The 13,044-nt window shown below is 39.0% G+C and overlaps 1 protein-coding gene across 1 annotated transcript in view; it reads left to right on the top strand.

The window, feature by feature from the left end:
- Positions 1-12,546, top strand: part of ATM (ATM serine/threonine kinase) — a 65,125-nt gene extending 52,579 nt beyond the window's left edge. Inside the window, exons 55-64 of the mRNA XM_081327252.1 lie at positions 73-213; positions 856-972; positions 2,733-2,882; positions 4,427-4,592; positions 5,966-6,052; positions 9,082-9,196; positions 9,427-9,490; positions 10,703-10,839; positions 10,920-11,097; positions 11,572-12,546. Coding sequence (XP_081183378.1) covers positions 73-213; positions 856-972; positions 2,733-2,882; positions 4,427-4,592; positions 5,966-6,052; positions 9,082-9,196; positions 9,427-9,490; positions 10,703-10,839; positions 10,920-11,097; positions 11,572-11,673 — 1,257 coding nt within the window. The 3' untranslated portion in view covers positions 11,674-12,546. The remainder of the gene's footprint in view (positions 1-72; positions 214-855; positions 973-2,732; positions 2,883-4,426; positions 4,593-5,965; positions 6,053-9,081; positions 9,197-9,426; positions 9,491-10,702; positions 10,840-10,919; positions 11,098-11,571) is intronic.
- The last annotated feature ends 498 nt before the right edge of the window (positions 12,547-13,044 follow it).

Here is a 13,044-nt window from a genome sequence, read left to right on the forward strand (position 1 = left end):
AACATTTCATTTAGGGAAGGGACAAATGGCAAGAAATAGCTACATTTCATCTAAATTTCTGTGTGGTTTTAGGTGGATCCTAGTGGCAAATATGAACATTTGATTACAATCAGATCATTCAAACCAGAATTTCACCTAGCAGGTGGGATCAATCTGCCCAAAATAATAGATTGCGTTGGTTCAGATGGACAACAGAGAAGGCAGCTTGTGAAGGTGAGTTCTCTATTTCATTATGAAATATGAACAGGATTATAGATTTGGCACTTTTGTATACTGCTGAGTTCTTCACATCAGAAAAGGTATGATAAAATATTCAGTCACAAACATGCAATCAGCGGAAGTACACACCTTCACTGTTAAGCTTATTTCTCATTTGAGGAACATTTTAGTATTGGAATGCATACATAGAAAAATGTGTTTCTTTGTCCAGTATCATTTTGAATTTGCACTGTTGGGTCAGGACTCTACCATGGCAGCTTCTGTATATTTTTATTTCATTGTACGAGAATTTAGATAGTAACAGTTGGCAGGTGATAATGGTAGTGAGTGAAAAGTTTTTAAGCAATTTTATTATTATTTTTGCAATGCTTACCAAAGTTTTTCCACCCTGTTGGGCAGTTCCAAAGAAAGAAGGTTCATCTGAAATTGCAGTTTCATTCTCACTCTCATTTAGAATGCAAAGGTTGTGGGGATGTGTGGAGACTTTTTTTTTTAATAATAATTGCTGTCCTTAACACACTTACATGCATGCAGTTTCCATTTGCTTCTCTGAATGCATGTAGGATCAGGTTATGCCTTTATGTTCATTCTGGAGACAATGTTATTCCTGTTGCTTTTTTAAAAAATCTCTTAAAGGGGCGGGACGATCTGAGACAGGATGCCGTTATGCAACAGGTTTTCCAGATGTGCAACACTCTGCTACAGCAAGATGCTGACACCAGAAAGAGAAAACTGACCATCCGCAGATACAAGGCAAGTTTTGCATGAAAATTCTCTGCTGTGGATATAATGTTGATGCCTTAAATGCCGGAGGAACTGCCTTGTCGAAGACCATTCATTCATCTGCCGTTTCTCATTAATGGCTTCTAGAATAACTGGCGATGGCAGAATCTGACCCCCAGGCAAATGGGTTGCCAACCTTTCTCCTCCAACAGAATAAGCGTTTGCCTAGTTTCGAATGACGACCGCAGGGTAGTAGTAGTTTTCCCAGAGCCTTGCCCATCCTCTGATGCTTGGGAACCTGCTGCGGGTGTAGCCTGGGACTGTTTATTTATTCTCTCTCTATTTGGAGCAACAACCAAACAGTGTAAAAAATGATGCAATTAATGCAATTTAAAATAGATGTACTGCTCGACTGATATCCATTTGTTCAGTGACTGTTCAAAGTTACAATGGCACTGAACAAGTAGTGGTTACAACTGGTTCTCAAAAGTTTCAACCCTCCCAGCACATGGTTGGAATCTGAGTGGTTGATGACACATTCCCTCTTACAACTGGTTGCCTTGCGCCCCAGGATCTTGTCATTGCCATTTATAACCTTCCCTGTTGGATTCCTCTGAAAATCTTTGGGGAAGCCAGCAGGGAAGGTCAAAAGATGCTGGGGAAGACTTCTCTCCTGTGGACCCCCATGCACACTCCGGGCTCATGCAGTGCCTCTCACACCACCCCCAGCCACCATGTGGTGCTTCTTGCACACCCTACCTGACCTGCATAGCACCTTTCACACACACCCTTGTGAACATTCCGTGATCTGCACCTCTTAAACAGCCTCTCCAACCCTTGTGGTGCCTCTTGTGCTCCTTCCCCAACCTTTGCAGTGACATACCCTTGTACCCTCACCAACCTCCCTCACATCCATGCCTTACCTTGCATACCCCGTTGCTCTTTGCTCATCTGCCCATGGACCTGGGACTTGCAGCTTTCTGCCAGCTTCCACAGTGGCTTGGGCTGTGGGAAGCCAGCACGAGGTTACCTTGCCTAACAACCATGGGAGTCAGTTAACAACATCAGCTGAGGCTGCAGGGATTGTCATCACTAAGCCATGGGGTAATGTTTTATGACCGCACTGCTTAGTGATCAAAATTCCAGTCCCAATTGCCCGTGTAAGACAAAGACTACCTGTGTAATGCAATTAAGTAAGAGCACAGAAAATATGAGTAATACTCCCATATTACACCCCTCCTGCGTGAGCTGCATTAGTTACCGGTTGCCCTCCGGGTGAGATTTAAGGTGCTGGTACTTACCTTTAAAGCCCTACATGGCTTAGGCCCGGGATACTTGCAGGACCATCTGCTGCCAGGAACGACTTCCCATCGCCCGGTGCGCTCACACAGGGAGGGCCTCCTCAGGGTGCCGTTGGCTAGACAATGTCGGCTGGCGACCCCCAGGGGGCCTCCTCTGTGGCCGCCCTGAGTCCTTCAGGAGATAGGGCGGCATATAAGTCCCAATAAATAAATAAATAAATAAACATTATATGTTGTTTTATCTGAAGTAGCAAATGCACTTCTGAAATGTATTATGTGCTTTACAGCTGAATCCTTCCCCTTATTGCAGACTAGCTCTAAAACAATTAATCAGCTTGTGCATGTCCTCTTTCCTTCCTTTTGTCTTGAGAGTTTTCTTCTCTCTTTCCAATGATAACCCCAATTCTGTGTTAATACGTTCTCTAGCACTTTCCTGATTAAACAGAGATGGCACAATTCAGAATAGATCTGCTTTGTCTACCTCTTTAGGTTGTTCCCCTTTCTCAGAGAAGTGGCGTCTTAGAGTGGTGCACTGGCACAATTCCTTTGGGGGAATTCCTCATCAATACTGACAGCAGTGCGCATAAACGCTATAGACCACAAGACTACAGTAGCTTGGACTGTCAAAGGAAAATGATTGTAAGTCCGCCACATTAAATTATGCCAATTAATGCTTCTTCCTTCGTAGAAACTGGTCACAAGAAAATAGATGGGGTAGCAGAAATACGGTTGTCTTATGAGAGAGACAATCATTTCGTCGAACAGTGGCTCAGGATACACGCAGAAAAGTAATACGACCTCAAAGACTTTTACCATGTAATAGGAATTCAGTTTTTAAATCCAATTTAGCTAGTGCAGGGGTGTCAAACTCAATTTCATTGAGGGCCGCATCAGCATTGCGGTTGCCCTTGGGGGGCCGGGTGGGTATGGCCAGGGTGGGCGTGGCCTGATGGGTGGGCATGGCTAGAGTGCATATGGCCTACTGGGTGGGCATGGCCAGCTCTACATCGTTCACATCAAGGGTGCCTATGGGGGCCTGGGCAGGAGTGGGACAGATCTGAGGGTCTCTGGCAGAAGGAGGGTCTCTGGGCCAGGGCCAAGGCAGTGGGGGCCGTTCCCTCACTGTTTCCAGCATGGCTTCGTGGGCCACATGAAACCACTTCGCGGGCCGGATCTGGCCCCCGGGCCTTGTGTTTGACATGTCTGAGCTAGTGGTACAGATGGATCGAGCTGTCAAGTATAATGAGATGATGACACATTTGGCACAGTGAAAGCAAAATGAAATCATCAAGAAGAAGAAGAAGAACATAGCACATTTGAAACCCTGATTGCGAGAATTGTTTTCAAATGGGATTCCCACCCTTGGGGGAAAAAATACTTTCTTTTGTAGTTACCTGCCTTCCCTCACTTTGCGAAGTATCTTGAAGAGGGCTTCAGATGATACCCTTAAGAATCTGGAAGCCATTTTTGGCAGATGATCATTACTTTTCATGTCTCATTCCGAGATGTTTGGCGGTTAAAGCTAAAACAAGCACTTTGAGTTGACCCAGAAATGGCTCCCTGACAGTGCAGATGGGATCCTACTAATCAGTTCCAGTTAACAGCCGTGTGCTCTGAAATATCTGTACAGTTTTCACAGGCAGGTAGCGCTACATATAATCCCTGCAATAATCCAGACAGCACTACCAGGTTGTAGGGCTATTCTGTCTTAATTGCAGAACTCTAGAACAGGGGCCCTCAATCCCTGGTCCGAGGACCGGCACCGGCCACAGCATGCCAGAAGCCGGTCCGTGCAAACAAAGTCCCGTCGGGATGCAGGCAGCACATGAAGCCACGCTTCTTCAGGACCGTGGAAATACCTCTCCACGGAACCGGTCTCTCTCTAATCCCATCTGCTCTGCTTGTTTGTTTGTTTGTTTACCTGTTTCAAAGGTTCTTTTGCTGTCCAGATGAGAGAGCCCTGCCAAATTTAGTACTTTATTCACCACATTGTGGTGTTTATAATGTTATCAGAATATCTAGTGCTCATTTTCGTGTCTTTTAGGAAAGAGACTTTTATTTTCTTGCAAGACTAATTGTATTTGAAATCCATTTTTCATACCATCTCTATTCATACACAAAAGAACCTACACTCAGGAGAAAAGAAATAAGTATCTCTAAACTATTTGTGGTTCCCTTCAAAGAATGCACAAAAGAAAGATTTCGAAGAAAAATACACTATTTTCATGGATATATGCCAGAATTTTCAACCTGTGTTTCGCTATTTCTGCATGGAAAGATTTTTGGATCCAGCAGTGTGGTTTGAGAAAAGGTTGGCATACACACGAAGCGTTGCCACTTCATCTATAGGTATTATAAAATATAATAAACTGTTTTATCAAGCTTTTTATCATATTTACTATTAAATGAAGGAATTTTATTAATTTTTTATGAAAATTTCTTTGCCATTGGAGTTGCTGTAGGCAAAGAGTAGGCAATCTAGAGATAACCCTTGGCTATAAATGGAGAGAATATTTTGATAATGTAATTTTTGGGGGTGGAGAAACACTAATAAGATGATTCTTTGGAGACCTGGGCAAAGGCAAATTGTTTCTTTTTGTTCTTCAGAATTGGGGGGAGGGGGTATAAAACTAGCACTGGCAACTTTTAGATGGCAGAAGCGGTCCAATATTTATCAGAACAGCAAGGGCCACAGTTGTAGGAAGGATGATGCAGAGGGCATAGGGGAGCATCACACAGATGTTGTGAGCCAGAGTTTTTTTCCCTGTAGTTTTTTGTATCTAGACGTTTGTTTGAGTGATTGATTCCATCTCAGCAAACTATTCTTTTAACATATAAAACCTACTTTGCAAATACACTGTCATTTTTACAAATCTAAATGTTGGATATCCTGCCAGTAATAATTAGCAGTTGTGATTGAAAGAGTTTCTGGAAGCCAGATTAAGAAGGGCACATGGTGCAACACCACAAGTTGCCCATCCTTCCTTTTTTGATAATATTTGTGCCTTTCCCCTTCAAAAGGCAGGAAACGTCACTGCTGATTTTTCAGATAGGATTCCAGAAACTCCAAAATGGGTTTGCAAACTGTTAACTTAACCACTTTGTGCTTTTTTAAAATGATGAACTCATTTTTGGTAAGCTGAGTATTTTAATAGATTGTGTAGTTACTTTTATTATCTTCCTATTTTTATTGAGGTGTGCTATTCTGATTGCAAATGAAAAATAAACTATGCTTTACTTTGTTAATTTTTGTATCGAGCAATGTGGCTTGAGAAACAGTTGGCATAATTTTTGGATCAACAGTGGGGTTTGAGATAATACCTACTACATTTATTTTAACATAGATATTAGAAAACATATTGAGAATATGCTTTCTAATATTTATGTTAAAACCACATGTGCTTCTCAATATGTTTTCTAATATTTGTGTTACAGTAAATATATGTATTATTGATACAAAAGAATAATTATATGAAAATATTGGATATTCTGTACCAGAGCTGCATACAGATCTGTATATTAGTTACTAGCTGTCTGCAGCTCTTTATTCCCCTTTGAAAAGATATTTTTGAAAAACAGGGCATTATTGCAGCATGGAACTGATTTGCTAGATTATGGCGAGGAAGGGGAAGAAACCTAATCTTTGTATTTGCAGTAGGCTTTCAAAAAATAAAGACTGGGTGCAAGTACATCTGGATTAACTTTGGATATTTCGATTTCAGTTGGCTATATACTTGGTCTAGGAGACAGGCATGTGCAGAATATTCTGTTAGATGAAGAAAGTGCAGAACTCGTACACATTGATCTAGGTATGTAACCAAACAAAGGAATCCAAGTGTTTAGATTTTGATGTAAGTCCCATTCAAGCATTATAAAAACAGGAGGGTTCATCATTCTGATTGACTCTGCCCTTACCAACCTCTTTCTCCTGTGTAACTGAAGAAGAAAACCCTCTCGTATGAAAGTGCATCATTGCTTGTGCTAAGGCTTTTTGCCTGAAGGATAAAGACATCCCACGAACAATATTGATGTAAGAGTCTCAGCTTCTAAACATCAGCATAGGGCTTTACTGTTGATTGAGTCATAAAGAAAGGAGCAGTGTAACACAATAAAAGAATGAAGTAAAAAAAATGCAAAAATTATATCATGAACTGCAGAAACATTGACTAGATTGGTTGTATTCTTGCCCCTGTTTTTGAAAAGACACAAGTAGTGCTCAATTTACAATGCCAATTGGGGCCAGAATTTCCATCCCTGAGCAGTGTAGGTGTAAAGCACAATTGCATTCTTTATTGACAGCAATCCTTGCACTCCTAGTTGCTGTTGTCAGTTGAATCTCACAGTCATTAGGTGAGGCAATTTCCTACCAGCTTCTCACAACCAAATCAGTGGGCAAGCTGACAGAAAGTTGTAAGTGGCAGGGAAGGTCAGTGGCTGCTGCCAGGTGCAGAAAGACCCAAAGATGCCAGGGAGATGCCATGAGGGTCAGGGTAGGGGCGCAGGTGGCAGGGAGATGCAGCAAGGATCCAGGAGTGTGAATCCAGAGGACCTGGGAGGGTGCATGAATGTGGGAGCTTTACCCCCTTGACTTGACCTTCCCTAAAAACCTTCCCGTTGACTTTCTGGGGAAGCTGGTAGGAAAGGTCACAAATGGTGATCAACAACAACAACTTTATTGATTAGCCCTTGGGCCATATCAAAGTGCAAAGTTCCAGCAACAAACCATCACCAAAACTTGATAAAAGCAATCCAAAATGGAATTTGATAAAATACAATTTAAAATGGAATTAAATAAGATACAATTTAAGATGAAATAGTAATAAAATACAAATTTAAGATATAGATAAAATATAACATTATATTTCGGAGTCGCCCTTACAATCTACCCCAATCAGTCCCACATATGCAGATCTTAACCGGATCATTTTGTTTAAATACTGTGCTACGTTAAATGTTATTTTCAAGTTCTGACCGGAGATAAGTTATTTTGATATGAGGATCCCAATGGGTCATTCATTTGGTATATAGACCAAGATACCTGTCTCTCACCCTCTTATACAGACAACAGTCAAATAGGATGTGAGCCAGGTCCTCTACCTCTGCCGCTCCGCAAATGCAGAGACGCTCATTGTACGGTATAGCATGAAATCTCCCATATCTGACCATTGTGTCAAGCTGTTCGAATCTTGCTCTCGTAAATATCTCCCTAAGATGTTTTGGGAGTTGTGTCTTCAAATAACTGTCCACTTGAAAAGTACATTTGTATTTACTCAGCCATTTCAAGTTACCCACCTTACTAAGGATAGCTATATCAGTTTGTGCTTCTATATCCTTAATTCTTTGGGCAACTCTTTTTTTAGATTGTTCTCCTGTTACGCAAGAAACAGGAAGGCCACAGCTTCTTACAAAATTTGTTAGTTTGGTGATCCAGGAGATTTGTGATTGTAGTTTTATTTGCTCTAGTAGGCATAATTTGGGGAGTCCATCAGTCTCCGTTTCATTAACTTTGCACCAGTAGTTATAAGCTCTAATTTTAGATAATGCCTGAATTGTATGAATTCCCAATTCAGCTCTAACTGCTGCAGCAGATGTTCTTGGATCTACACCCAAAATACATCTCAGGTGCTGGGACTGTGTTTGTTCTAAAACTGTGGTTGAGTAAAGACCCCAAATTTCTGCTCCATACAAGAGCATTGTCGTAACCTTAGCCTTATAAACCTTGAGTAATGGAGCTAGGGACCCTGGGTAACTATGGTTCTTTAGTTTGAGCAATAAATTCAAATGGGCTTTTGCTCTAAATGTACTCCGTTGATGATGGCAGGCCCAAGATCCAGTCTTGGAAAAAGTTACTCCCAAATATACAAAGGTATTAACCTGCTCAATTGGTTCACCATCTAATTGCCACTTATGTCTCTGATGGTTTCTTCCAAACACCATTACCGGTATTTTCGATTTAGATTTGCTAATGATTAGGGAGTTATCCTGACAATAAGAGCTGAATCTTCTTAATAGCCTACGTAATCTTACTTGTGAGTATGATAATAAAATCATATCATCAGCATAAAGCAAGCTGTTACAGTAAGTATTTAGGATCATCGGCATGTGTACCATGGAATCCTTCATTAACCCTGGCAAATCATTGATGTATAAATTAAATAATAATGGGGCCAGGATACACCCTTGCCTTATCCCTTTATTTGTGTGAATCCTGTTAGTCAGGGCCCCATTAACCCCATACCGCACCCTCAAACAGATACTTGTGTAAAGGGCTTTAATCAAAGCCAGGAGTCTGGGTTCTATTTTAAGAGATGTCAATTTACTCCATAGTACGTCTCTATTTACCATATCAAATGCTGCTGTAAGGTCTATAAAAGCAGCAAACGGGTCTCCTCTTATAGGCATATTTGGCAATTAGATGGTTCAAGACAAAGCAGTTATCAATAGTAGATCTGTTTTGTCTAAAACCTGCTTGTTCTTCTGTGAGGATGTTATTTTCCTCTAAATGGTGATCACGTGATCAAGGGGCAGTGCAATCAGTTGTAACTGCAAACCTGTTGCCAAGCACCCATATTGTGATCACATGTCCAGAGGGATGCTGCGACACTGGAACTAAAAAAAACCAATTATAACCAGCAACGTTACTTTGAATGATTGCTAAATGAACGGAGGACTACCTGTAATTTAATAATCACTAAAGTATGTATTTTTACCTCATTGCTGCCATCCATTGTATTTCCTGCCTTTTAAAAAATAGATTCTAATGCTGCGTTGGTACATGAGGGTTGGGGAAGGTGCTTCATCTAGTGATCTTCGACTTCTGCTTTCTTTCCTCCACTAGGAGTTGCTTTTGAGCAGGGCAAAATCCTTCCTACTCCAGAGACGGTACCTTTTAGGCTAACAAGAGACATCGTCGATGGCATGGGCATTGCTGGTGTTGAGGGGGTCTTCAGGAGGTATGTTACTCCTTTCAAAGCATTTTAGCATCACGTATGCCAGAATTTCTGTTTTTACAGTTTGGGAAATTTGAGTTGGTAAGAACTGTTTTCATTTATAAAAATGTGACCTATGTTGAGCTGATTATAAACTTTATTACTGTCTAGAAAAATACATTGTAATGTTTTCTATAAAAGTTAAAATAGTTAAAACTGGTTTTGACATTAAATTCTGCTTGGAAATCATTTAGATGCTGTGAAAAAACTATGAATGTTATGAGAAATTCTCAAGAAGCCCTGCTAACTATTGTAGAAGTAAGTATTTCTTGGCTAAATATAAAACACTGTAAGTAATTTTTATATTAAATATTATTTGGTGTGGGTTGGACTACTGTACTCCATATTTATTATTTTCCATGCCAAAATACAACTTAGTTGGTAAGTAGCTTAAAAATTCTGATTACTCCTATCTCAGTGAATATTGAAATGGAGGCAATGTACAAATAGTGCATTATTACCGAAACATGTTAGTCATTCTGAATTCATGTTCGAATCAAGCAAACTTATAATATTAGACTGACATTCAATCATTTTAACACAAAGTAAAAGAATAAAGCAGTAGGCCAACCTGGAAAGGCATTCAGAAAGCTCTTCATGTTGTATTGCTTTGGACCTGATAATACAAAGATATCGTAAATAGCAACATAGGCAAAGACTCCAGGAAACAGGTAATAGTTTATAAATTTACTATGAATCATGGTGGAACTTTGAATTAAGTGCTAAGAGGGTCTATCTGTCCATCTAAATTGCTAAGCAATGGATAACTTGAAGCACAAGGAGAGGGCAGTATTTGGAGGTATTGGGGATATAAGAACATGTGTAATGGCTTGCTGGATCAGACTTCTGCCCATCTAGTTCAATGTTCTTAACAGTAGCTACCCAACTGCACAATGAAGCCTACTAGTCACCAACAAATGGCCTTCAAAGGCAGTCACATTGCCATCAAAGGTGACAGCCCTTGACCATGACTCTAATAAATTGGTGCAACCTTTTTTTGAAACAAACCATGCTGGTTGCCAGCACCACATCTCAAGGTAGCAACTTCTTAAGTGAAATTATGTGTTGTGTAGAAAAATATTTATCAAGTGTTGGTTTGGGAGGGAGTTGCAGTCTCCTTTCCAGAACCCCGTTTCTGTACTCCCAAAATAAACAAAGTCCAGTACTCTACAGCCATAAAATCTTTGAATGAGCATTTTTCTTCCTGTCAGTCAACAGAGAATAAGAGCCAATAACAAAATATAACGCTTGGGATTGCAGATTGATGCAACATTATCTCTATTTATTTGATTTGGTTGTTGGAGGAAATCAGAGTTCAACAGTTGACTTTATGGGTTTAGCAATTCTAAATTTGGCCTAGAATGCCAATTTATAAATTATGCGACACAGATAAAACTAATACATTGTTCTAAGAGATGGGCAGTGGAAAGCTCTTTTCAGAAACATAATTGTGTCTCCTTTGATATTTAGGTTCTTCTATATGACCCTCTGTTTGACTGGACCATGAATCCTTTGAAAGCTTTATATCTGCAGCAAAGGTCAGAAGATGAAGCTGATGTCAGCTCCAGCTTCAGTAGTGCTGATCAAGGATGTAACAAAAAATCAAAGTAAGGACAAATTTGATTTTTTTGTATTTTTGTATTTATTAGAATCTGTATGCTTCCTAACACCCTTGTTTCCTTCTCAGTAATGAAAACCAGTTGTTCAACAAAGTGGCAGAGCGTGTCTTGATACGACTTCAGGAGAAACTTAAAGGAATGGAAGAAGGTACAGTGCTCAGCGTGGCCGGCCAGGTGAACTTCCTCATACAGCAAGCCATGGACCCCAAAAATCTTAGCCGCCTCTTCCCAGGATGGAAACCATGGGTATGAAAATATACTGTAAAGAATTGTCAGAAGCTGTAACAAACATTTTAATGATTCCTAAGTAAAATAGAATCTAAAAATATTACATGGAGACTGTTGAATCAAAAAGTGTTACTGAATTGTGCTTATTCCAGTGTAATGAAAGCAATATCGGTGTTGTACTGTAAGCCCTGCCCCTTTTTTATACGTATTTATAAAGATCCTGTGGATGTCCCAGAAGGATTTGTCTTTTGCTTGGATTGGTATAACTAGGAACATGGCTTCCTGGTCTTACCCCCCCAAACATGAATTTCAGGAAATTAACAATATTACAATTTGCTTTAACAAAAGCAAAATATTTTTCAGTAAGCCCCACTACTTGTTTGGCTTAAGAATATTACTACAGTATGGTAGTTCTTATTTCTGCTCTGTTTAAAATGATCAAACTGACATTAATCTGGTTACTGCAATATGGTCACCTTGCCTTTCTCCTAGACAAGACAAGAATGTACTCAAGATAAAAACATGCATTATCCATGCATGTTGATGATGCTGTGCATCCTGCTATATGAAGAGTTAGGAATTTCTGATTTATAATAATATATAAAGTTGTGGGTTTTTAAAAAAGCGGATAACATTAAATTATATTGTTTATATATAATGTATGTGTGGTCCTGAAGGCATTTCAAAAGAAAAGTAAGAAATCAATAATATGTAGAATCAGAAATAACTGTATAGTGTTACATAGTGCGTTTCTTTTCATTATTACTAAAAAGTGCAGTTCTTTGACTTGACAAGCAAATTGGCATAATCTATCCACTTTATGCTATAATACGGGGAGGGGGGATTTCTCTCTTTTTTTAACAAATAAATATGGATATAGATTTCTTACAAACGGAATAATTCCATTAAAAAATTTAGTTTATGCTAGCAAGAAGTTCCTGTGTCCGACCAGTACATTAATCTTGTTCTATATCATGGAAAGAGTAGCCTTATTCTATATTTCATTATTGATTAAATTTAGTTCAATAATAAGCTAATCTTATTTGTTATAACTTGTATGTGCACTTTGAAACCTGGAAGAAGTTACTGAAGTAAGTTTACAAATTAAAATATATTGTAAACACTGTTATGGGCATATGCTTTTTTTTGAGCATTCATGTACTATGCATGTGGAAGTATTTTTTTTTATTTGCTCTGCATTACATTCTACTATTTGTGTATTGATATGCTATAAAACGCAGAGGTCCCCAAAAGTGCCTTTTTAAATGTACAATAACGCCACATTCTTTTGAACATGCATTTCTCTTCAGATCTACTTATTATAATTCATTTTTGCAAAAAGCCATGGTGAACTATAGAACTGCAAGAATTTTGTCTTGTTTGCCTGTAAATTTATATGTGGAAATTGTATTCATATTGAGAGTAACAAATGCAAAAGCTATTTCAATAAACTCTTGAATGCTCAAATATTCCTGCTACTGGTTTTTATTAATTTATTTAAATGTTTTATATATATTTTGAAACATTTCTATGAAAAGCAATGTCTTTATAAATTTCACTGTTGCGTGGGAAATTTTCTCAATTGTAAGGCAAACACAAGCGTGCTGAATACATACGTTCATTCATACATGTGTACAATACAGTACATTTTCTGAGAATCCATAGGAGTTTTATGTTATAGAATGGTAACCTGGTCAAGAAATGAAATCAGACTAGAATGAGACTTTCTACCACATAGTACTACATACATTTTTATATTCATTTTGTCTACTTCTAACGTCAATCAGTGCCACCTTTAAACTGAAAATTTTGACAATCCCTTTCCCACTCCCCTATAAATGAGAAATGGTTCATTCACTTTGGAAACCCCTGATATTTAAATTAACATTCCAACTACGATTTCCCTGGCAATGGCTAAACACAGAAATGTATGGTCACTCAGGTTATTTATAGATTGATGCTAAA

Source organism: Vipera berus (genome assembly GCF_964194415.1).
Source record: "Vipera berus genome assembly, chromosome: 4".
In the NCBI taxonomy this organism is placed as follows: Eukaryota; Metazoa; Chordata; class Lepidosauria; order Squamata; family Viperidae; genus Vipera; species Vipera berus.